Genomic DNA, 25,405 nt, shown 5'->3' with positions numbered 1-25,405 from the left:
TCAAGCTATTGAAGAATAAACTGGAGTCCCATGTTCACTGCGTCGTCCACCAACCTGTTTGCCCGGTATGCAAACTGCAGAGGGTCTAGCAGAGGATCTGTGATGTTCTTCAGATGGGAGAGCACCAATCTCATAAAGGATTTCATGACTACAGAGGTCAATCCAACGGGTCTATAGTCATTCACTCCTGTGATGGTTGCTTTCTTGAGAATTGGTACTGTCGTGGAATGTTTGGAGCAGGAAGGTACGACACACAGCTCCAGTGATTTATTAAAGTTATAAAAGTTTTGAGTAGTAATAATAGTAGTAGTGAGTAGTAGTGATAATATCAGAAGGCCTCGGATCACTTCAGAGTTCGATCGGAGGGCTAAAGATTCACTCGTTTCTACTCTCACACTACCACATCATCTGCCCCGTCAATCGGATCCGACCAAGCTTCCGACCTGTATCACTTGGATTGTGAAAATTTGTCGCAAGGGACAAATCAGGGGGTTAAAATTGGGCAAAGCATTGCGTAGTGTAGGCCCAGCTTAGCCTGTAATGTTTCTAACAGACGGTCAGGGGCACTAAAGAATTGTATTCATAACCATGAACCAACTGTGTTTGCACAACGGGGAATTAGACCTACACATTTGACCCATCTGTGCCGTGAAACACCCACATACATGCACACTAGTGAACACATGCACTAGGGGGCAGTGAGCACACCCGGAGCAGTGGGCGGCCCTATCCATGGCCCCTAGGGAGCAGGAAGGGGTTAGGTGCCTTGCTCAAGTGCACTTCAGTCACGTACTGTCGGCTCAGGGGATCGAACTGGCGACCTTCTGGTCACAAGTATGGTTCCCTCACCTCCAGCCCATGAGCCCAGTGAGACCTAGCCTTACAGTCATGTTTACAGTTTAAGGAAGATCATGTCAAGAGCCCAAAAGACGACCTAAGCTGGGAACGCCAGCAAAGGGGGGAATTGCAGCAGTCAACTCTGGAGATGACATAAACAAGATTAAACAAGAAGTTCAGCATCCTCTGCAGTATGAAAGGGTCATATTCTTCTGATGTGAACGAGGAATCTGCAGGATCTGCTGGTAGACATGATCTGAGAAATTAAGTTGATCATCTAGGATTAGGTCGTTAGCCATGCATAACGGGTGGAGGTGGGTGGACGGATGAAGGAGTCAATAGTGATAGAGAGGTTCAGTTTTTTGCGAATGCTTTGCAAATGGCTAGAATGGTCCTGTCTTCTCCAGATCCAGCTTCAGATCACAGGTCCATGGAGAGACTTCACCAAGAAAGATATGTGCGAGATGTTGGAGGTGGTTAGTGGAAAAAAGAATACAGCTGGGAGTCATCAGTGTAGCAGTGATGAGAGAAGCCATCACTAATCCGAATGTACACGTAGAACAGAAGCGGGCAGAGTACTGGCCCCTGAGGGACTCCCATAGTGAATCTGTGTGGGGCTAGAATCGATCTTGAGTATAGGCTGAGAACCATGGAGGAACAGTGCTATGGTTCCCCAAGTAGGAATGTGTTGAAATGAGCATCTGGTGGTTCGTATTGTCAAAGGCAGCCGTGAGATTAGGTAGGATGGTGACTGAAGAGCTTCTGTGATCAACAAGAACATGGTTTCAAGTGAGTCTCCTGGCCGAATGCAAATGTATCACAGTAACCAGTATTGTGATAATCGATGGGCAGGGATCTTCCTGAAGACTCCACAGTGCAGCAGCCTTGACTTCAATCTGTTCGTCACCCTCCAGTTCCTGTGTTCCTCCTCCAGGGGATGAACAATTCATGCAAGCCTGAAATTGTGGTCCCAACCCGGATATAATTAGACATAACCCAGTCAGGCTAGACAGCGAGTAAACCATAATTTCTAATGGTTGTGCATTTTAAGTTACTAATTAGTAATATAAGTTCAGATCTTTACATCTTTGGTAGACAAAAGTTTACAAACTATATAGCCTAATTAGAAGCACAAATTAAGTTTATATTCCATATTATTCCATCTTGTGAACCTTGCTGTAACAACCAGTGATTCCAGCATGGTAAATTAACCTCTTATTCTCCAGGGTATATTTTGGTTTGTCAATCTGAATTTACGTGACCAAATCGTGAGACAAATTATTCGGTAACTGCATGAAATAAATGTAAAGTATTTTATTTATAAATTTTGTAAAAGATTAACAGAACATGTGTTTTATGATCTCCACATATCACTATATGCTCACAATTTACTGCTGAAAGCCAAAAATCTGCGACGCTCTTAGTGTTGTTCTCTAAAAGTGATGTTTCCAGAGCAGATCACTGAAGAGACGCCGTCTGTTTATAGTTTAGAGCCCAGATTTGGGGAAAAACGGGTCGACTTTCAGTAGAAAAACAAAGTTCAGCTTCTTTTATTATAAGGGTTTAAAATGACGTCACCGTCTATTAGACTGGAGAGAAGAGCTACAGCCTCACACGACGCCCAGCTTCTGAATGGAGCTTATGGAATATGAACGTTATGAAGAACATGACGAAGCGCGGTTTGGAGCCACCAGCGGTTCCAAAGAGATTAAGAGGCTACAAAGTATAAAAGTAACATCTTGTTAAGTGTTGACATATTTCAAGCTCTAGTCCGCTACACTACATAGGCAGTAGGGCTGAAAGATGAATCATTTTTATACTGAAATCGCAATTTGAAATTTTCAAATTGCACAAGCTACGGTTTTAATTATAGTCCACAGAATTGAATAAAACCCGAGTTTACTGCTTGTAGATGAGTTGAACCAATCAGAAGCAACCGAACACCCTTGTGCGGTGAGATCTCGGCCACAACATACCCGAAAAAGTTGGTCTTCAGGGTAAAAAAAAAACAAAAACGTCAATTTGTAAAATGTATTTAAAAAAACAAAATGCTGGTCAGAAAAATCACATTTAGATATTTGGCCCAAATCGTTCAGGCCTAGGCTGAAGGAGGTTAGGAACGTGGCGGGACGTCACATTGGGGGAGCTTTAGAGCTTTTAACCCCTTCACATCTCAGGCTTGTTACATACCAAGGCTTATTGTTCAGTAACTACAGGGACATCAGTGCAGATCAGCTGAGCTGTTCTAAGGTTATGAAGGTGTTCAGTTACATCTTGGTTCCGTCGGAGGCCTCTGGCCATGTTGGGGGTTCAGGCTTTTCTGTGTTTCTTTATTGTCAAGCTGCTTTTGTTTTAGCGTAGAGAAGCAACCAGCATGCTTTGCTTGTCATTTATTACCTGGTACGTGATATCATTATTCCTCATTGCCTGATATGTCTTAACTTATAGTTATTTAATATTGTTTTCATAATCGGGCGGAAACGAACGAGTTTAAATGTGCTGGTGCCAAAGAATGAAAACGAACCAAAATTCCTAAACCATTTTTTTTTGTAAGGAATTTGATGCAGATCATGTCTGATTCTGTGCATGTGAGGTGCAATTTGTTACCTATGAGTCTTTAATTGAATTACATCTGTGTTTGTTTAGTTCTATTATTTCTCATAATGTTCTTAGTATTATTCTTTTTTTTTTTTCTCCCAGCTAATTTTTGGTCATTATTTTCTTTTTTCCGTTGTGACTATGTTCGGCCATGGTCCTGCATTGTTATTATTGATTTCCTTTACTTGCATGTCTTGGTTTCCTTTGACTTAATCACATTGCCTCCTGGTCTTTTTTCTCAAACACATGGACTGGAATCCTGGCTTGGACTGCAGTCTCCCTGATGGTGGAGGAGAGCTCTGCATGGGAGTGAGTGTTTAGCTCTGGGAACGAAAGCGTCTCGATCTCCACGCACAGTCTGACCCAAACGGCCCCTGCGTACCTCCTTCTTAGGCTGACCAAAACATACGGACGAAAAAAGCCATAAAGATTATCATTTAGTTCCCAAAGCTAATTTGTTTTGCCGTAGAAATGCATGGTAGAGATTGGAAAGTTGTGTTTTATGTGTAATTCTCTCTTTTTCTGTTACAATGCTTCCCCCAGCAAGGACAAGTTTGGAAGGTTTGCACAGCTTTTCCACCTTCCCCAAATCTCGTTCCCTCGTTCCCTCCCTCCCTCCCTATCCCCCTTTCCTGCTTTTCCTGCCAGTTTCATGTCCCATGATCTCTCTTCGTATGCAACTCACACAGCGCTCTGGTGGGAAGAAACGCCTGTTCCCAAACTGCCGTAGAATCAGGGAGACTTTTATTTGAAGTGTTTATTTACTTTGCTTTGTTTTGGTTTTGTTTACCTGTCCTTCATTTAAATGTGTAGGATTTTTTTTTTCCTTTGGCTGTTTTTCCACTGTATCTGGGATCTTTGTGGCACGTATCTTCACTGGTTAACACTAGTCGATATGCATGGACAGGATCTGTTTGGGTCTAGAAATCGGTGTTAAGATCAGCAGGGTAGGTGTAGTTAAGGCTATCACAAATGCATGGCTTCATTTCTCGTTTTGTTTGATTTTTATTGTTGATCATTCATTTGATTTGTCACCACATCTAATTTGCTGCAAATTTGGTTTAATCTGCATCAGCTCAGCAACCCAGAGCTTCCTTTTATAGGCAGAATTATAAACGGAACATTCATATCTAGATGGCTAAAGGTACTTCAGGTGTTAAAAAATAGGGCATTCACAGTGACCAGACCGAAGGTGGGTCGATTAAGACTGAACGGAAGGACTAGGCCGGGACAATTAAATACACAAGGCATCGATTTCTGTTTTTTGAACTATATTTTGTAGCTGAAATTTGCTTCTTACAGTCCAGAATTAAAGGGAGCTTGTGCAAGAAGCGCGAGCAGTGGAGTAGGGCCCGACTGATACCTATCGATTTTTAATGAGTTAAAGATTCCCAAAACAGGGAATATTGACCGATGTAACTTCATATTATTAGAATCCAGTAGTTTTAGTTGAACAGTGCTTACTGACCTATTCACCAATCGAATTATCAGCAGATAAAACTATATTTGTTTTTGTTGAAAGTAGCAACGCGATCCAGAATGTCGGAGGTTTCCTGAGGTTTATTATAGTACGTCTTTTATCGGTGGGATTTCCTGCAGTGTGAGCTTAGTATTAATTTTAGCGATTTTAGCGATCAAACAATCCGTATCGGTCTGTGGAGTTTTGGCTCAGGTTTGGGTTCGTGTGCAGGACCGGATGATGTTGCTTTCTTGTTGGGCTTAGCAGATGATTTAAAGCGCAAAGGCTGTTTCCCACGTAGATGATTAAAGGCCGTGCACACTGACCCAATATTCTCCAACAAACACCATTACTACAGCGTTGGCTGCTGGTTTTATCCAGTTCCAGAATAAGAACTGAAGAAGTGAAATCCAAAGAGAGACAACATTCTAGAACAGTGTGAATGAGGGAGGACATCCTAGAGCAGTGTACAGGAGGGAGAATGTTTACAGCAGTGTATATAGAACGTTCTAGAACACTGTAGAAAAGGTAGGTCATTTTAGAACAGTGTGAGTGAGAGATGCTATTCTAGAACAGTGTGAATGAGAGAGGCCATTCTGGAACGGTGAGAATGTTCTAGAGCGGTGGGAATAGAATGTTCTAGAGTAGTGTGAATAGTGGGACACCATTCCAGAACGGTGAATGAGGGAGATCATTCCAGAACAGTGAATGAGGGAGATCATTCCAGAACAGTGAATGAGGGAGATCATTCCAGAACGGTGAATGAGGGAGATCATTCCAGAACGGTGAATGAGGGAGATCATTCCAGAACAGTGAATGAGGGAGATCATTCCAGAACGGTGAATGAGGGAGATCATTCCAGAACAGTGAATGAGGGAGATCATTCCAGAACGGTGAATGAGGGAGATCATTCCAGAACGGTGAATGAGGGAGATCATTCCAGAACAGTGAATGAGGGAGATCGTTCCAGAACAGCGTAAATGAGGGAGATCGTTCCAGAACAGCGTAAATGAGGGAGATCGTTCCAGAACAGCGTAAATGAGGGGGATCGTTCCAGAACAGCGAGAATATGAGGGGGATCGTTCCAGGACAGTGCTAATATGAGGGAGATCATTCCAGGACAGCGAGAATATGAGGGAGATCATTCCAGGACAGCGAGAATATGAGGGAGATCATTCCAGGACAGCGAGAATATGAGGGAGATCATTCCAGGACAGCGAGAATATGAGGGAGATCATTCCAGGACAGCGAGAATATGAGGGAGATCATTCCAGGACAGCGCGAATATGAGGGAGATCATTCCAGGACAGCGAGAATATGAGGGAGATCATTCCAGGACAGCGAGAATATGAGGGAGATCATTCCAGGACAGCGAGAATATGAGGGAGATCATTCCAGGACAGCGCGAATATGAGGGAGATCATTCCAGGACAGCGCGAATATGAGGGAGATCATTCCAGGACAGCGCGAATATGAGGGAGATCATTCCAGAACAGCGCGAATATGAGGGAGATCATTCCAGAACAGCGCGAATATGAGGGAGATCATTCCAGAACAGCGCGAATATGAGGGAGATCATTCCAGAACAGCGCGAATATGAGGGAGATCATTCCAGAACAGCGCGAATATGAGGGAGATCATTCCAGGACAGCGAGAATGAGAGATTTGGGCATTTGTATGTCGATTTACTAACTCACAGAAATGAATAGAATTCAGTGATTGTGGCTCAGGAACATTCCACTCTTCTGGAGTTCAGTACATATCAAATATCAGTTAGAATGATTGGACAGATCGGAGCGTCTGTCCGATACAGAGAATTTACTTTAGACCGTTTACCGATACGGTTCCGAAATCATGCATTCCTAGAATTTTGGGTCGGTGTGCTCTGGGTTAAAGTTGTGGTGACGCTGAATGTCTAGTCAGGTTCAGATGCAGGTGCATGTCCAGAGTCATGTTGATCATGTGACCACCATAAACACACCGCCCTACCTCAGATGCACGCCTGCTGACCTGTTGCAGCCCCTCATCTCTGTAAGCCGCCCATCACTTACAGAGCAGCCGATCAGCCAGACGCACCGTCCAACCAGCTCAACACACATCCACTCTCTCTCTCTCCTTTTTCTTTCTCTCTCTCTCTCGCTCTGTCTCTTTGTATCCTTCTAACTCACTCTCTCTGTCTCACTCTCTCCATATCGCTCTCTATCTCTCTCTGTCTCTCTCCAGGAGTGAGTCTGCTGTCATACACTGCTGTTTCACTAACTGCCGTCCAACTTTATCTCGCTCTCTCTTATTCTCGCTCTCTCTCTTATTCTTCTCTCTCTCTCTCTCTCTCTCTCTCTCTCTCTCTCTCTCTCTCTCTCTCTCTCTCTTATTCTTCTCTCTCTCTCTCTCTCTCTCTTATTCTTCTCTCTCTCTCTCTCTCTCTCTTATTCTTCTCTCTCTCTCTCTCTCTCTCTCTCTCTCATTCTTCTTCTCTCTCTTATTCTCGCTCTCTCTCTCTTATTCTCGCTCTCTCTTATTCTTTTTCTCTCTCTCGCGCTCTGTCTTATTCTCTCTCTCTCTCTCTCTCTCTCTCTCTCTCTCTCTCTCTCTCTTATTCTCGCTCTCTCTCTCTTATTCTCGCTCTCTCTTATTCTCTCTCTCTCTCTCTCTCTCTCTCTCTCTTATTCTCGCTCTCTCTCTTATTCTTTTTCTCTCTCTCGCTCTCTCTTATTCTCGCTCTCTCTCTTATTCTTTTTCTCTCTCTCTTATTCTCGCTCTCTCTCTCATTCTTCTTCTCTCTCTCTCTCTCTCTCTCTTATTCTCGCTCTCTCTCTTATTCTTTTTCTCTCTCTCTTATTCTCGCTCTCTCTCTTATTTTTCGCTCTCTCTCTTCTTCTCGCTCTCTCTTCTTCTCGCTCTCTCTCTTCTTCTCGCTCTCTCTCTTCTTCTCGCTCTCTCTCTTATTCTTTTTCTCGCTCTCTCTTATTCTCGCTCTCTCTCTCTTATTCTCGCTCTCTCTCTCTTCTTCTCGCTCTCTCTCTCTCATTCTTCTTCTCGCTCTCTCTCTCTCTCTCTCTCGCTCTCTCTCTCTTATTCTCGCTCTCTCTTATTCTCTCTCTCTCTCTCTCTCTCTCTCTCTCTCTCTCTCTCTCTCTCTCTCTCTCTCTCTTATTCTCGCTCTCTCGCGCTCTCTCTCTTATTCTCGCTCTCTCTCTTATTTTTCTCTCTCTCGTGCTCTCTCTCTTCTTCTCGCTCTCTCTTCTTCTCGCTCTCTCTCTTCTTCTCGCTCTCTCTCTTATTCTCGCTCTCTCTCTCATTCTTCTCTCTCTCTCTCTCTTATTCTCGCTCTCTCTCTTATTCTTTTTCTCTCTCTCTTATTCTCGCTCTCTCTCTTATTCTTTTTCGCTCTCTCGCGCTCTCTCTCTTCTTCTCGCTCTCTCTTCTTCTCGCTCTCTCTTCTTCTCGCTCTCTCTCTTATTCTTTTTCTCGCTCTCTCTTATTCTCGCTCTCTCTCTCTTATTCTCGCTCTCTCTCTCATTCTTCTTCTCGCGCTCTCTCTCTTATTCTCGCTCTCTCTCTTATTCTCGCTCTCTCGCGCTCTCTCTCTTATTCTCACTCTCTCTTATTCTCGCTCTCTCTCTCTTATTCTCGCTCTCTCTCTTATTCTCGCTCTCTCGCGCTCTCTCTCTTATTCTCGCTCTCTCTCGCTCCCTCTCGCTCCCTCTCGCTCTCTCGCTTTCTTTTTCTCGCTCTCTCTTATTCTCTCTCTCTCTCTCTCTCTCTCTCTCTCTCTCTCTCTGTCTCTCTCTCTCTCTCTCTCTCTCTCTCTCTCTCTCTCTCGCTCTCGCTCTCTCTCTCGCTCTCGCTCTCTCTCTCTCTCACACACACACATTGCATTTTCTAGCTGTGACCAATTCCCTGCACTTTTTTGCCTCATCCTCTCACTTGTCTCTAACTGTTCTACTTGTTCCTACTCTGACCTCTGGAAGTCAATATCACACGTTTTATCATTTGAAGCCATTTGAAACAGTATTTTCAGCGTTTTTTCTCTTTCTTCTTTTCTCCTTCCTTCTCTCCAGGCATGTGGGGACCCCAAAGCAAAGCCCTCTTACCTGATCGACAAAAACCTGGAGTCGGCTGTGAAGTTCATTGTGAGGAAGTTTCCAGCCGTGGAAACGCGCAACAACAACGTAAGTTGATCCTCGCCAGCCAGAGGGAAGCTTAGCCTGTGTGGTCGAATTATGCATAATAATGGTGACTAATAGAACGATGTGCTTTGACGTTTATGTCTAGGAAGACAGTTTAGGTTTAGGGGTGTAACGATATACATGTATATCAGAATTCGAAGTGACGCAGCGGTATCGTGTTTTGACACACTTCCTGCAGAAATAACCAGTGCCTAAATGTTTACACAGTGCTCATGTGTGAGTTCCAGCAGCGTGGCTATAAATATGTTTTCCAGTTCGATGTGTTTTTTTATTTCTGAGGAAATTCCCGTTTGATTTTTGGTGTTGTGTACGTTAAACAGTCTTATAGAACAGTTAGTTCTGGCCACGCAAGCTGATTGGTTGAGAAGCGTTCTAACCGTGCTTTTATTTCACCATAACACACTGTATCACTCCGCTGAGATGACTGACAGCTGTAGGAGTCGCTCGAGCCATCTGAAGGTTTTTACTTCTTACTTTGCCGCAAACAGAAATCGGATACTGTTAAGACCACATCTGACCGACAGCCGATCTGGTCTGACTCTGAAGACGAGACGACACTAAATTCCCAAACTGTCGTCGCCACTGAGCAGCTTTTCAGTCGGCAGCTGTGACAGAAGATCAGCTGAACAACCTGGAATCAGCCAGAAATGAACCCAACACCATTCGCCAAACTAAACGGGCTGTAAGAAGCTTTACAGACCGGCTGGAACAAAACAACATTAATACTGATCTGGACAAACTGACCAAACTGAGCTGAACCTGATATTGGCTCAGTTTTACGGCTCAGTCTGATTTGGTCCGACTCTGAAGATCAGACACGTCTGGCGAATGGTGTTGGGTTCATTTCTGGCTGATTCCAGGTTGTTCAGCTGTTCTTCTGTCAGAGCTGCCGACTGAAAAGCTGCTCAGTGGAGACGACAGTTTGGGAATTTAGCGTAAGGAGCTGGAGAACGAGCTGCCGGCTGAGCAGCGAGTGGGCGGAGCTCGTTACTCTGACGTAGCAGCGAGCTGCTCGTTAAGGAGCTCTAATTAGGAGGAAGGAACTGAACATTAAAACATATTAAAGCCGCGTTCACGGCCAGTTTATTCATTTCTTACTGTATTTATTTAACTGCTGTATTAAAGCAGTAGAGACACTCGAGGAGGGAGTTATCACTATAACATCACGGCTGTGATGATCTACGGCCACCAGATCACAGCCGGGATGTTATTTAAAGACAACACTCCCTCTCGGGCTCCACTGCTTACTCATACACTACTCAGACAGGTGTGGCTCAGATGAAGAAAAGTCCGACACATTTTTTATGCTTTCTTTGCTGCTCTCTAACAAAATAAGCCACAAAACTCATAACCTGTAGAAAAACAGGTTATTGGACAGAAGACTTGAGGAGGTTTTAAGATCCGCCCACTAAGCCTGTCGAATTTTCCCTGAATATTTCTCAAATATTCAAAAAATAATAATTTATCCTAGAACCTGCAGCAGAGGCTGTGAACGTGGGAATGGACATTTTCTAGATTCAGTAAATACTCTGTCAAGGTTTATTCGGCTGCGAAGTCTTCCATTGATTCTTAGTTATGTTAGCCTCGTAGCTCCAGTGCAAAATGAAAGAAACAAACTTAAGACGCCAAACATGTCTTGGCGAATCAACTACATAAATACATTAATGATGAAAGTAGTTTGATGATCTGAAACATTAAAGTGGAAAAAATATGGAAAAAAAACAAAGATATTGGGAAGGGAGCAAGTACTTTTTCACAGCACTGTGTCGATAATACACTCACCGGCCACTTTATTAGGTACAGTTCAGCTGCTTGTTAACACAAACAGCTAATCAGCCAATCACACAGCCGCAACTCAGTGCCTTTAGGCATGTAGAGGTGGTCAAGACCACTTGCTGAAGTGCAGGCCGAGCATCAGAACGGGGAAGAAAGGGGATTTAAGGGGCTTTGAACGTGGCGTGGTTGTTGGTGCCAGACGGGCTGGTCTGAGTATTTCAGAAACTGCTGATCTGCTGGGATTTTCACACACAACCATCTCTAGGGTTTACAGAGAACGGTCAGAAAAAGAGGAAATATCCAGTGAGCGGTCAGTTGTGTGGATGAAAACGCCTTGTTGATGTGAGAGGTCAGAGGAGAATGGGCAAACTGGTTCCAGATGATAGAAAGGCAACAGGAACTCAAATAACCAACCAGAATCTCTGAGGAACGTTTCCAACACCTTGTTGAAAGTGTGGCACGAAGATTTAAGACAGTTCTGAAGGCAAAAGGGGGTCCAGCCTTTTACTAGCACCTAATGTACCTAATAAAGTGGCCAGTGAGTGTACACTGTACATACAGAGGCATTTGACTCTTTCTTTGCAGCAGTGGCTGCCTTGCAAACATGCTTCCAGTAAGGCATTTTAACTCGGAGTTTGGAAGTTTGGAAGCTCTTTGAGATGTGGATTTATAACTGCTTCAGATTCCCATCTGTGCTCCATGTGTGATAAGACACTTCTAACACACTTTGCCAGTGCTGCGTTTATGCTACTCCATCCTTTACGCTCCATAATATCACTCTCTCTGTAAATTGAATGCGTATCAGAATCTGAATCACTTTCATTTGCCACTTTAATTTAAATGTATGCAAAAGTTTCCCTGTTCAAATTCCACGTTTTATTGATTTTCTTAATGAAAATGAGTTAACATGTTCTACAGAGAAGAAGCTTCTGCACTGTCTAATACACAGTTACTGTTTTCTCAGCAAAGGTTATGGCACATTTTCTGTTTAATGTTTAATTAATATGTTAAATTCAGCAAATAACCAGAAATTGTATATTGAAAATGTGGAGAAAAGTGCCATATTAGGTCAGGTCGCATTAATTGAGCCCGCTGGGGAGCATGAATCAACACATTTTCACTACGAAAATCAACAAAACTGAATCATTTCTTCAGCAAAACGCACTTAACAGACCAGATAACTGTACAGACTATAGCAGGTATTATAGGCTGTAATTAGGCAATAAAATAAATGAAATTAAATAGAATAAGAAAGTAGATATTAAAGTTCCCGTGTGTAAGAAGCTACAAGAGACGAATATGTGAATATGTAGAGATGGGCAGGGTCTGAGGAAACTACTATTTACAGTATAAAACAGCATTATATGCAACTTAATAATAATAATTAATATTATTATTACATATCTACAGTTGTTCATTAACCATTCAAATGATCGGATGTCGTTAGTAATACTCAGAAATATTTTATACCAACAAAATCTGAGCTGATCTCTGCAGCTAAAGAGTGGCGGAGCTGCCTGTTATGAGCGAACACCTTTGGCAAATATTGATATTTAAATTAAAGCCTAACTTGTTCTGATCAGAACACGCCTTGTAGTCTCTGTATCAGTCGAGTTTTGTGAGTATTATGGGTAATTTTTTTCTTTCTGTTTTTCTTTCTTTTTGACGGTTTGCCTGGTCCATCTCGGTTAAAAACGTGGGCAAGGCCATCTGCTGGATCCCGGCCTGAGCTCCGAGATGGACGAGATATTTTAGGGTTACCATGGAGCTCAGACTTTGCTGGCAGACTCACTATAAAACGTCATTGTTTATGGACTTGAAATCTTTCATAGAGGCGTTGTAGGAAGCTCTTTTTCTACCTTTTGCAGCTGTGATCATTATCGTATCACAAATCTGAAGAACAGATAGTGTAATATTAAATTTAGTCTTTTAGTCCTGCTTAGTTGTGAATAAGAGGGTGAGAATTACGTGTAATAAACTCAGTGAATGCTGTTAGATGTTCATCCAAAAGTAGAACAGAATCTCATCACTTTAGACCAGTTAGTGCTTATTTTGTACAAAATATGCAGCACTGAGTGAAAGTTTTAGACATCTAAGCACATTTTAAACAGTTGACCTCAGCAGTGAGTTTATCACAATATACATTAGAATAAAGTCGTATTCATAATTCAAATAAACAGAAAAACAATAAACAGTAACAAGAATTTCTCGGGTCCATATTTTTCCTGGACACCTTCACAGCCGCCACAGAGACTCGTTAATATCATCAATTACATCATGAGCTCAATTTACTGAGCACTGATTGGTCAAACCAGGAGCTGCTTTTTAACTACATATAATACTGGACTTCCTCGAGGAGAGACTTGGAGAGGGGTCAACAAACACACTAACATCCAGAAAATCACTGTTTATTATATATATATGTATAATTGACTAATATTCTATACATTTTGTTTCTTCAAATATTAACACTTTTCTCAGCAAATAAACACAAACGACACAAATAAATATATTTTATAAATTGTGTGCCTAAGACTTTCGCACAGCACTCTATGTATTAAATTGAATGGTTTGTCGTGAATAGGGTCTTCAAGAGCACCTAAAATGTGTTAGGCCAGAAACATCACACTAGTACGCCAGCATGAATGTTTGAGCTACACGGTTGTTATGTACTAAAATGACACGGCTCAATTTGTAATGCAAACACAAGCTGCTTTCTGAGTATTGCTGCAAGGGGCGCCATAGCAGAAGCCAAGCGTGGTCAAGCTGTTTTGTGCTACAAGCATGCTTTCATCTGGTCAACTGTCAGGGTAAACCAACAGTTCCACGAGTCTCCAGCAGAGCTGGCTCGCTTGTCTTACCATATACAGTACCGTGCAAAAGTTTTAGGCACCTGAGAATTGAAAAGCCATTTTTATGGTCAGTAAGCCAGATCAGGGGTCGCAACCCAAATGTTAAAAATGAGACATTTTGTCCTTTCAGCAAAAATCAAACCACCTTGGGAGCCAAATTTTATGCCCATTTTACCATCTTGGCTGTAAATATGTCTCATTATGTGCCGATGTGCTGCACGATATTAGCCAAAAACTTGCTTGGCTCTGCTTTAAGCTTTAGCTCATCTAAAGCCGCTTTTCTCGCATCTCCAGCAGGAAACAAAAGTAGAACGGTTTCTTGTAAAATGTCTCAGCATTCGATTTTTTTCCATGGCTGATGTCGCTTGTTATTCACCAGCTTCTTGTTGGAATTTTCTCATTCCACCTTAAATGGCACCTAACGCACCACGATGCAACTGCTGCGCCATTTAAGGTGGAACAGGAAAGTTTGAACAAGAAGCCGGCGAATGAGAAGCGACTTAAGCTTCGCTTTTTAGTGTTCGAGTGTATCAGGAAACCAGCTGGAGTGATTATAAATGTATGAGTTAATTTGTCTCCAAATGATCAACGTCAATCTTAAATCTTTCTCTTTGACTTTTAGTTAGCTACTGGCTAGGTGAGGCTTTTCTGATTTTAAGGGTTAAAGGGTGAATCAGCAGTTCTACATTAACTCCAGCGTTTAAGACCATTTACTGTTAAACTGTGTTGAAGGATCAGCAGAGCTTTATTTTACTGTAGAGGAGGATTATTTTATTATTACCTACTGATCTGATTCAGCTGTGGAGTCGCAACAGGGCAGCAAAAGACCTCTAAGTCAGAAGAACCGGCTCAGGCTCATTTATATTCACTTTATGTATAAAAAAGAACACGTCCGTTTCATACGGTGTAACCGCCACTGCCCACATACTTCAGTGTGTCCTTTATGTTGGAATGGGTGTAAAGCAGCCTAGAGTCAAAGTTTCTCACAGCGGCCAATGTGGCGATGGTGGTGGAGGGCGTTATAATGTACTGACCACGACAGAGACGAAAGATGCACCAGTTTAGACTGTGGTGTCTGTGAGGCCATTAAATACTTTGTGGATGGAGAATTATGGCTAACTGATTGCAAAGATTAGTTAAATTCCCAAGTTCACAAGCGCAAATTCCACCCGGAAACCTTAAGCTGCAAGCCAATAGCAAGTTAAGAGTGGTGTTCCGTGAGGGACCCTTTGGCCCAGTCCCATTTCACCCCTTGACCTATCACTTAAGCCTTACCCCACCGTTTTACACTTTCAGACCTAGGGGTAGGGTGTCCTGATTTTTGGTGAGATACAGGGGTAGGATGTCCCGATTTTTGGAGAGATAGAGGGGTGGGCTGTCCCGATTCTTGTTGAGAGAGGGTAGACTGTTCCGATTCTTGTTGAGATAGAGGGGTAGGCTGTCCCGATTCTTGTTGAGAGAGAGGGGTAGGCTGTCCCGATTCTTGTTGAGAGAGAGGGGTAGGCTCTCCCGATTCTTGTTGAGAGAGAGAGAGGGGTAGGCTCTCCCGATTCTTGTTGAGATAGAGGGGTAGGATGTACCGACTCTTGTTGAGATAGAGGGGTAGGATGTACCGACTCTTGTTGAGAGAGAGGGGTAGGATGTCCCGACTCTTGTTGAGAGAGAGGGGTAGGCTGTCCCGATTCTTGTTGAGAGAGAGAGAGAGGGGTAGGCTCTCCCGATTCTTGTTGAGATAGAGGGGTAGGATGTACCGACTCTTGTTGAGAGAGAGGGGTAGGATGTCCCGACTCTTGTTGAGAGAGAGGGGTAGGCTGTCCCGATTCTTGTTGAGAGAGAGGGGTAGGCTCTCCCGATTCTTGTTGAGAGAGAGAGAGGGGTAGGCTCTCCCGATTCTTGTTGAGAGAGAGAGAGGGGTAGGCTCTCCCGATTCTTGTTGAGAGAGAGGGGTAGGATGTCCCGACTCTTGTTGAGAGAGAGGGGTAGGCTGTCCCGATTCTTGTTGAGAGAGAGGGGTAGGCTTTCCCGACTCTTGTTGAGAGAGAGGGGTAGGCTCTCCCGATTCTTGTTGAGAGAGAGGGGTAGGGTGAAGTGTTGGGGTTACATTACCCTCCAAACTGAGATTTTTCAGACTCACTCCAGACAGAGTGTTAAGCAAGACGGCTGCGCAAGCGACCAAAGAAACTGCAAATGTGAATTTCTTGATTAAAAAATTGTTAACCATCGTATTCTCTTACTTTAAGGTTGTTTCAGTGTATTATGGTCGTTTTCGTCACAACAGGCATAAAAAATCACTGGCCTTATGCTGCTTTGAACAAGAATCTGGAGAATATCTGACTTCAGCTTCGTATCACTAAGGAATTAGGGGGGGGGGGGGGGGGGGGGGTGATAATAAATAATTGCCCCCCTCTTTGAAGGCGTATGATCCCTAAATGTAACTAAAGCCCAGCAATGAGGAGCTGAACTTTCCCCTCCTCTGCTGTCCCTGCAGACGGGCAGGGTCGCCCACAGAGCAGCGCTGGTAGCTGTTAATGAAGTGATGCTCTTTTTATTTGAGGGTCTCATTTCAGAGGGAAGATCTCAACCACTGCCCCTTCTAACTCAGTTCCAAGAGGCAAGATGACCCTCAAAAAACAAGGGGTAGGGGTGAAAATAAGAAATGGGACTGGTCCTTTCTCTGCACCGCGAAATGATCTGTTCCATCCAGGGTTTGTAACTAGCAGTATCATAACTCCTGAGCCCCAGTCAGCTATGCGTTTGAGGTGTTTGAACTGTGAGTGAGAGGTGAGTCAAGACCGGCTGTCAAGTAAAAGTAGAGGGAATAAAAAATAAAAATAAAAAACACACAATTAGATGAATTGAAGGAAACGAGACTCATCCCTGCAGTATTGTTGCTCCAGTTAAGAGATTCAGCACAAAGCCTTCCTAGTTTTTCTTTTTTCTCTTCTCCTAACTGCAAAATCACAGCTGAAGTTGAACTGCCACAGCACAAATTATTCAACGTCACTGACTTTCCCCACCGAGTGCAAATGACTCAATACAGGCTGTATAAACGACCACAGGGGGCGCCATACAGCACTAGGTGGAACAAACTGGTACTACTGTCTGTTCAAAATACATGAAAAGAAGCTCAATCCTCTGCCTTTGGAAGTTTTTGTTGCTTCTTTTTTCCCATTGTTGTACCAAACCTGTACCGAACCGTAACATCCAAACCTCTTTGTGAACCGAATCAGGAATTCTGTTTACCGTTACACCCCTAACAGCTAGCATTCACTGTCAGAGGTTTATCTAGAACTTCCAGAAGAATTAGAGTAGGTCAACCACTAAAAGGGCCACATTATTATATTATTAATATAGACACTGAATACATTGAATACTTATTCAAAAATTATTCTAAATAATATTTTTTTTTTTTTGCCAATTTGCTCAAACTAGACACCAGGCGTCTTTTCTTTTTTGTGTAAACGCTGGTCCATAAATTGTTGCTGCAGTGCATGCTGGGGACTGTAGTGCGTCTCAGCTTGACTTGGCCTTGTGTCTGACCCATAGGACCTAGAGTGACCCTTTTTTCTTTATTGAAAATCAAAGTGTGGTTAGTTGAATCCTGTCACTTCCTTATTGTGTTGGTGGTTAATCAGACACATCAGGCCTTCAGGTCAGGTTGCACATTAGACTTCCAGTCCTGCTAACCTTCTCTGAAGGCCCTGAGCTTTCCCCATTACTAGATTAACAGAGTAGAACCTGAAGGAAATCATACATTATACAGCGATTCTGGCCACGCAAACTGATTATATCACTCCGCTGAGACGCTGTTGCTAAGCAACGACTCTGACAGCTGTAGGAGACGCTCAAACCATTTGAACGTTTTTACTTCTTACTTTGCCGCAAACAGAAAACGGACACTGTTAAGATCACATCTGACCGACAGCCGATTTGGTCCGACTCTGAAGACGAGACGACACTAAATTCCCAAACTGTCGTCACCACTGAGCAGCTTTTCAGTCGGCAGCTGTGACAGAAGATCAGCTGAACAACCTGGAATCAGCCAGAAATGAACCCAACACCATTCGCCAAACTAAACGGGCTGTAAGAAGCTTTACAGACCGGCTGGAACAAAACAACATCAATACTGATCTGGACAAACTGACCAAACTGAGCTGAACCTGATATTGGCTCAGTTTTACGGCTCAGTCTGATTTGGTCCGACTCTGAAGATCAGACACGTCTGGCGAATGGTGTTGGGTTCATTTCTGGCTGATTCCAGGTTGTTCAGCTGTTCTTCTGTCACAGCTGCCGACTGAAAAGCTGCTCAGTGGTGACGACAGTTTGGGAATTTAGTGTAAGGAGCTGGAGAACGAACTGCCGGCTGAGCAGCGAGTGGGCGGAGCTCGTTACTCTGACGTAGCATCGAGCTGCTCGTTAAGGAGCTATAATTAGGAGGAAGGAACTGAACATTAAAACATATTAAACGCCGCGTTTCATGGCCAGTTTATTCATTTCTTACTGTATTTATTTAACTGCTGTATTAAAGCAGTAGAGACACTCGAGGAGGGAGTTATCACCAGTAACATCACGGCTGTGATGATCTACGGCCACCAGATCACAGCCGGGATGTTTTTAAAGATAACACTCCCTCTCGGGCTCCACTGCTTAAATATAGCTTAGTTCATGTTTTGCGATGTTCAAAACGGATCCTAATGCAAAGAGTCGGAGTCAGTAAGTGTGTGGAAACAGGGAGGGAGAGGAATGTGGGCGTGACTCTCTCTCTCTCTCTCTCTCTCTCTCTCTCTCTCTCTCTCTCTCTCTCTCTCTCTCTCTCTCTCTGTCTCTCTCTCTCTCTCTCTCTGCCTCTCTCTCTGTCTCTCGCTCTCTCTCTCTCTCTGTCCAACATTCCAACAGAAGGCTGGATTCTGCCATGGGCTTCCGAGTGTTACTGTCAAAACATGATAAACGCTGCTGTAGCCGTTTGAATGACTTTGTATTCCAGGCCAACTGCTGTCACACAAGGAGACACGTTTAGTTTAGTCTGAGGTTTTTCTTCATGTGCATTAATTGGAATTTAGAAGTAACGCTCATTTTTTCTGTTGCTCATTTGTGTTCTGACGTACATGCGCTCGATATTGGCAGTGTGTCTGTCTGTGTGTGAGATTTTTATTTCCTTGTGTTCCTCTCTGTAATAACTGATCACCATTCTCGTCTTTTAAAGTGTTTGTTGTATTTTTCAGATGCTGCTTTTTTAGCTTTAACTTCTGCCCTCTCAGCTCTTTTTCTGTCAAAAGACGTTTAACTGCTTCTTGGAATGATGTCGAGCTGCGTCATGTTGAACTGTGTTTTTGAGTTTCTTTTTGTGTTGGTTTATATATATTTTTTCTTTTTTGTGTTCTGCATTTTTTTTGCATGCTTAACATGGCTATTTTCTGGATTGTTCTTTTGGTAAGTTCGGACCCCGTCCGGGGTCCCATTTGCTTTGTTTGAGGCTTGCACATATTTCTATGTAGCTTTAACCCTTTCTGTTACATTCACATACATGTATATTCTTACGGAGCTAATCTGGACTGAAGGAACCTCAGAATAAATAGATGAAGAATTAAAAAAAATTTTTTTTTAGTATAAAATTTTTCATCCAGTTATTTATTTATTTTTTCCAATCCTGCTTTGTAATAGCCTCACGTGTTCTGAGGTTTCTTGGTCTGAAGTTGCATGCTTACATACTTGCTTTAAGATTATTTATCAGCCAATTCAAACCAAGTAAACAACTAAGGGCGACACATTTACTAGAAAATAACAAGGATCGTAGAAATTGACTCAAAATTGAGCCATTCGCAGTCAGTGGGTGCACAAATGGTTATAATTGAGGGGACTTGTCGATCTTCATCCTTGATATTTTCCTTATGGTGTATGGGATTAATTAGCCAATATCATTAAAATGCTCAGAGGCATTTTAATGTTTCTGTAGAAGGCAGTGGTGGAGAAGTGGTGGAGTGGTTTATTATCATACATACTCATTTCTTAAGTAATATGCATAGCATAGTTCTGGTGAGTGGCAGAGGTTTGGCCGTAACTTTTGATTTGGGGTTTCTCTAGAACTTCCCTGATAGATATTTGCACAGTGATGTCCAGCACATCATTAATGCTGTTAATATAAAACCTGCTTAACTGATAATCATGATAAACACCAAACAGACTCTTATTACTAACTTGACTTCAGAGCATATTTGCTTTGCCCAGTTGAAATAAGCAGTGGACGCCAATACAAAGCGCTTGTTTTTAATGTTGGTGCTGCATACAGTCGTTTCAGACCGATGCAGCCAGCGTACGTACTTATCAATGTGGTATTACTGGCAACGTTCTTTATTTTCAATAAAAATAAAGACTCAACATGCATGAGATCGACAGCTTATCAGACGTAACATCACGACCACCTCCTTGTTTCTACACTCATTGTCCACTTTATCAGCTCCACTTACTGTATAGCTGCTCTCTGTAGTTCTACAGTTACAGACTGTAGTCCATCTGTTTCTCTGATACTCTGTTACCCTGTTCTTCAGTGGTCAGGACCCCCATGGACCCTCACAGAGCAGGTACTGTTTGGGTGGTGGGTCATTCTCAGCACTGCAGTAACACTGACGTGGTGGTGGTGTGTTAGTGTGCGTTGCGCTGGTCTGAGTGGATCAGATGCAGCAGTGCTGCTGGAGCTTTTAAACTACTGGACTGGGAATAGTCCACCAACCAAAAATATCCAGCCACCAGTGTCCTGTGGGCAGCGTCCTGTGACCACTGATGAAGGACTAGAGGAAGACCAACACAAACTGTGCAGCAGCAGATGAGCTGTCGTCTCTGACTTTACATCTACAAGGTGGACCGACGAGGTAGGAGTGTCTAATAGAGTGGACAGTGAGTGGACACAGTGTTTAAAAACTCCTAAAAACTGCTGTGTCTGATCCACTCGTGCCAGTGCAACACACACCAACACACCATCACCACGTCAGTGTTACTGCAGTGCTGAGAATGATCCACCACCCAAATAGTACCTGCTCTGTGAGGGTCCATGGGGGTCCTGACCACTGAAGATCAGGGTAAAAGGTACGTGGGGCTGATAGAGTGGACAGTGAGTGTAGAAACGAGGTGGTGGTCATGCTGTTGTGGCTGATCGGTGTGTGTTTCAGCATTGATTTCTCTTGCAGTGCAGACTTGCTCTGAAGTCACTGGTTTGTGACGGCCGGGCTTTTCCTCAGTGGGACAGCCTGGCGTGTTCAGACTTGATGCAGGGTTCACTCTCTAGCCTGAAACCAGAGCGCAGGATTTGGCTTGTCTCAGCTGTCTTAGGAAAGAATGACACCACCAGCAGCTTTACTTTTCTTTAAAAACGATTTGAAGCTGCGTAGAAGTCGTCCGTTCTGAATCGGCCTGTCACGCTCAGTTGAAACGTCATTGGAATTGTAGTCATTAACTCGTTCCGAGCTGATGTGGCTGGAATGCAGGAATGCAGCCCGTCAAGCGGTGATCTCTAAATTATTGACGGGTCAAGGATCTTTTGTAATGACCTAGAAACGCATTTTGTTATTAAAAATGGTTCAAACAATCAAGGTAATCGATGGGAAAGGTTTGTGAATCTGTGTCATAGCTAGGCTGGAGCCAGGCTTTCAGTTTTTCGGTTATCAAACCTAAAAAGTGTGAATAAAATAAAACTGATTCTTATAACGTGGTTCCAAACTTTTGACCAGTACAGATCGTGTGAGGTTTTTGTTACGCAGAGCACTACTGGTGTGGTACATTAACCCTCTATTGCGTAACGTTGCCTCAGGGCAACAAATCCGTTTTCCTCACTTTACAGTAACATTGACATTCTTTAAATGAGTATAGAGTTAAGTAAAAAGGGAACAGTGTGAGTGTCTTAATAAAAAAAAATGCTCTTGGTCTTTTTTAAGATTCAGTTTCAATTTTTTGTTACGAGATCTTGTAGAATATGTTTGTTGCCTAGAAGCAACACCTGGGCGGCAGTGGAATGGATTTGAGCAGCCATAAGCCAGGTTTTCACCTCTCCAGGGGACCCAGCTCGATATAACTTCTTCCCATTTTCACTCAATGTTGCCTCAAGGCAACATGCCTCAAAATGACCCCTGCACACTTTTTTTTCTTTTTTTTTTTTTATAAATGTTTTGATGTTTAATAATCAGGTCCATTTTATGCAGGAAAAGTGCATCAAATATTTGTTTTTAAATTACTTTTATAGCGCATGAAGTAGAGGCTTGAGCTGGGAAGTGCTGTGTGATGTATTTCATCTCTACTGGTACTGGTGTACTGGTATAAGCTAAAGGGTCAATCTCGGTCATTCTGCATCCAGGCGGGCAGTTTAAAAAAGCCTCTCCGGCCTTCTCAGTGCAAGAGCACAGTGTAGAGTTATCTTGTACTTTCTACTAGTGCCAGGCTTATTGATTATCTGTGTGTCACTGTTCGTAAATATATCACACTTTCATTAAAAGTCATTTGAGTGCTGTTGCTCTTCGCTGAAGAATGTCTTACCAACTGACCGCTTGCTTTTATTCGACAATCAGAAATCAAAGCTAATATTTATTATTCATGTCTTTGATTTATTTTAAACAATCTGAAGTCTTGCACTGTTTTTAAAGTGCACACATGTAGAATTAAAAGCTAGTTAGGGAGTAGAGTGGTGCCATGAACGTAACGCTTATCAAAGAACCAGTACAGATGAAATGATGAAAGATCAAAAGACCACCGTAACCCTCTACTGCACTTATACCGTGTTATAATTTTAAAAATACATATTCAATCACTTTTCTGGTTTAAAATGGACCTGATTATTAAATATCAAAACGTCATTATTGAATAATGTGTGCAGGGGTCATTTCGAGGTTGGTTGCCTTGAGACAACATTGAGTAGGGAGACCTGGCTTGTGGCTACCAATCCATTCCACTGCCGTCCAGGTGTTGCTTCTAGGCAACAAACACATTCTGCAGGTTCTCATAACAAAAAATTGAAACTGAATGTTAAAGACCAAGAGCACGCTTATTAAGATGCACTGCTGCCTGTTAACTGTAGTTTAAATATGTATAAAGTTACTGTAAAGTGAGGAAATATTTTGTCGAGTTTTGTCTCTCAAGAATTTCTTAGCACTTTTTATGTGGGAATGAATTGTTTAAATCAAGCTGTTTAATGGTTTAGTTTAATTTCCTTCTAGATTCTCCATTTTTTTTAAGCTGGTAATAAATTATATGCAGTCTATATTTTCTGAATTCTTAATGTCCGTCTGAAATCAAACTTATATTGCTGAAAACGAAGGCGTTTTAGGGCCACTGTTAATAAAAATAAAAATAGTAGACTTTGAGGGGAAAAAAAAGTCATAATATTTTGAGACAAGTCATAAAATTATGACGTTAAAGTGGCTTTAATACCAGGAAAGGTCAATATTGTGGCCAAAGGCTTTGCGAAGTGAAGCAGCGCCTCCTGGTGTTAAATGAGGGGTGGTGAGTTGGTGGAGCAGCACTTTCACACCGATTCCTCCATAAAGAGACACTCGGCCCCCCGTCTCTCCTGCTCATCAGCACCAGCCTGGTATTAGTATAAGAACCGGCTGAGCAGGAAACTGTTCATCTAGAATAAAGAGCCGGACGGACTCGGAGGAAACTGTTCATCTAGAATAAAGAGCCAGACGGACTCGGAGGAAACCGTCTGTCTGTGTTGTTGAAGGAGAATCTCAGGCAGGGTCGTCTACACGGCTATCGGGGACTTCATCTCCCCCCATTCAAAGAGGGCAGTACAGCAACTGAGACCCCAACACATTATGGCAGCCCCCCTACGGTTAGCTCGCTTTATCCTCCAAATATTATGACGTTTTTTCTCTAAATATTACGACTTTATTCTCTAAGTCTGCTATTTTTATTAACAGTGGCCCTAAAATGCCGTTGTAAGTTAAAGAGCTTCTCAGATAAAGAAGAAATTCCATACAGTGACTCTTAACAGTGGCTCAGATACTTTTTTTAAAGTCTTCTAAATAAAATAAAATATTTGTAAATGTAATAAAAAAGCAATTTTCCCTTCTGTGTGTACAGTTACTGTCTTTGTACAGATCTTATTTTTTGTAGAAATCCGTTTTACACTTTTTTTTTACTGTAACACCAATAATTTACAATTTCAGACTTTATAGCCAGGTCCACCGAAATACTGCGCACTGATATGAAGCAAGACGTCCCAAAAGTGCAATGAACCGAACCAGTTTATAGAGAACCAGGCCGACTGCCTTCTAACCTCTACACAGAACTGGTCAATAAGGGAGTTACCAGTAGTTCCTAAATGTAAGCAGGCGTACTTCTCTCACCAAATGACCTTGATTGTTTAAGCCCTTTGTTTGATAAAGATGTGTCCCTGTAAAGCGAAGTATACAGGGTGCATTAAATAAGGCTGTTATTATTTATTAATATGACTTGAACTAACATTAGGCCACCTGTTAGGAGCCATATGGAAGCCAGAAATCCATATGACTCTATCAGGGGTTTGACAGCTGAACACCCTTGAGCTATTCATTATCCTTTAGGCCCATATTCAGTACCGGCGTTACCGTTATTATTAATGAGTGACTCTTCAGTCCTCACCCTTAGAACCCTGCTGACAGGTCCTGTATAATAACTGCATTACTCTATGTTCATCTTCTGCTTTTATAATCTCCTGTTCTTTTGTTATTCCAGCAACAGCTTGCACAGCTACAAAAGGAAAAGTCTGAAATACTAAAGAATCTAGCTTTATATTACTTCACATTTGTGGATGTTATGGAATTTAAGGTAGGAAATACAATCGTGCGTTTTTCTCTTGGCTTTTATTGACTTGTTTATCTAAATCTTAGTATCTAGAGCCGCAGCAGCTCTGATAACGTCTCTTTTCCCTCGGTTCCAGGACCATGTTTGTGAACTGCTAAACACTATTGATGCTTGCCAAGTTTTCTTTGACATTGTAAGTCGAATTTTTTACAAGTATTTCTTTTACTTTCTTCAGATCAATGTGTATGAATGTTGATTTGAGATCTTTATTTTTCCAGACTGTAAATTTCGACCTCACGAGAAACTACCTTGACTTGGTTGTGACCTACACTACACTGATGATCCTGCTCTCTCGGATCGAAGAGCGCAAAGCCATCATCGGCCTCTACAACTACGCGCATGAGATGACGCATGGGGCAAGGTATTCCTCCGCCATACTAGGCGCATCACAAAAACCTCCTAATACTTTTATTCAGGTATATCTGTCAGGAAAAGAGTCAGAGGTCTCTCTTTTACTCGGTTACGCTTTAGGTATTAACGTGCGGTTCCTATTTCTCTTTTTTCAGCTTCACTTTCATTCAGTTGTGTTGGTTCAGCTCCTGGACTCCTTTCTGATTGGTTGCACTCTGAATTTTGAGTTTAAGTGTTTTTATTTTAGACCAAAGAGTGAAAATCAAATCAAATTTATTTGTAGCGCTTTTTACAACGGATGTTGTCACAAAGCAGCTTTACAGAATTTCGGAAAAGACAAAGTTTCAACAGGACTGTAAGAATGTCCAGAAACCCCCCCAGTGGGCAAGCCAGGGGCAACAGTGGCAAGGAGAACCTCCCTCAGAACTGAGGAAGAAACCTTGGGAGGAACCAGGCTCACCAGGGGGGACCCATCCTCCTCTGGTCAGACTACCTACAAGTGATTATACTAC

The 25,405-nt window shown here is 42.6% G+C and overlaps 1 protein-coding gene across 4 annotated transcripts in view; it reads left to right on the top strand.

The window, feature by feature from the left end:
- The window catches only part of nckap1 (NCK-associated protein 1), a 109,207-nt gene that overhangs the window by 15,242 nt on the left and 68,560 nt on the right, over positions 1-25,405 (top strand). Inside the window, exons 2-6 of one of the 4 annotated variants that reach the window (XM_017722895.2) lie at positions 3,979-3,996; positions 8,956-9,066; positions 24,414-24,506; positions 24,619-24,675; positions 24,761-24,903. In XM_017722895.2, coding sequence (XP_017578384.1) covers positions 3,979-3,996; positions 8,956-9,066; positions 24,414-24,506; positions 24,619-24,675; positions 24,761-24,903 — 422 coding nt within the window. The remainder of the gene's footprint in view (positions 1-3,978; positions 3,997-8,955; positions 9,067-24,413; positions 24,507-24,618; positions 24,676-24,760; positions 24,904-25,405) is intronic. The other 3 variants (XM_017722896.2, XM_017722898.2, XM_017722897.2) reach the window with 3 other exon arrangements.

The sequence above is a fragment of the Pygocentrus nattereri genome, chromosome 6, assembly GCF_015220715.1.
Source record: "Pygocentrus nattereri isolate fPygNat1 chromosome 6, fPygNat1.pri, whole genome shotgun sequence".
Lineage (NCBI taxonomy): Eukaryota > Metazoa > Chordata > Actinopteri > Characiformes > Serrasalmidae > Pygocentrus > Pygocentrus nattereri.
This window is presented reverse-complemented; position numbering and strand designations above follow the sequence as displayed.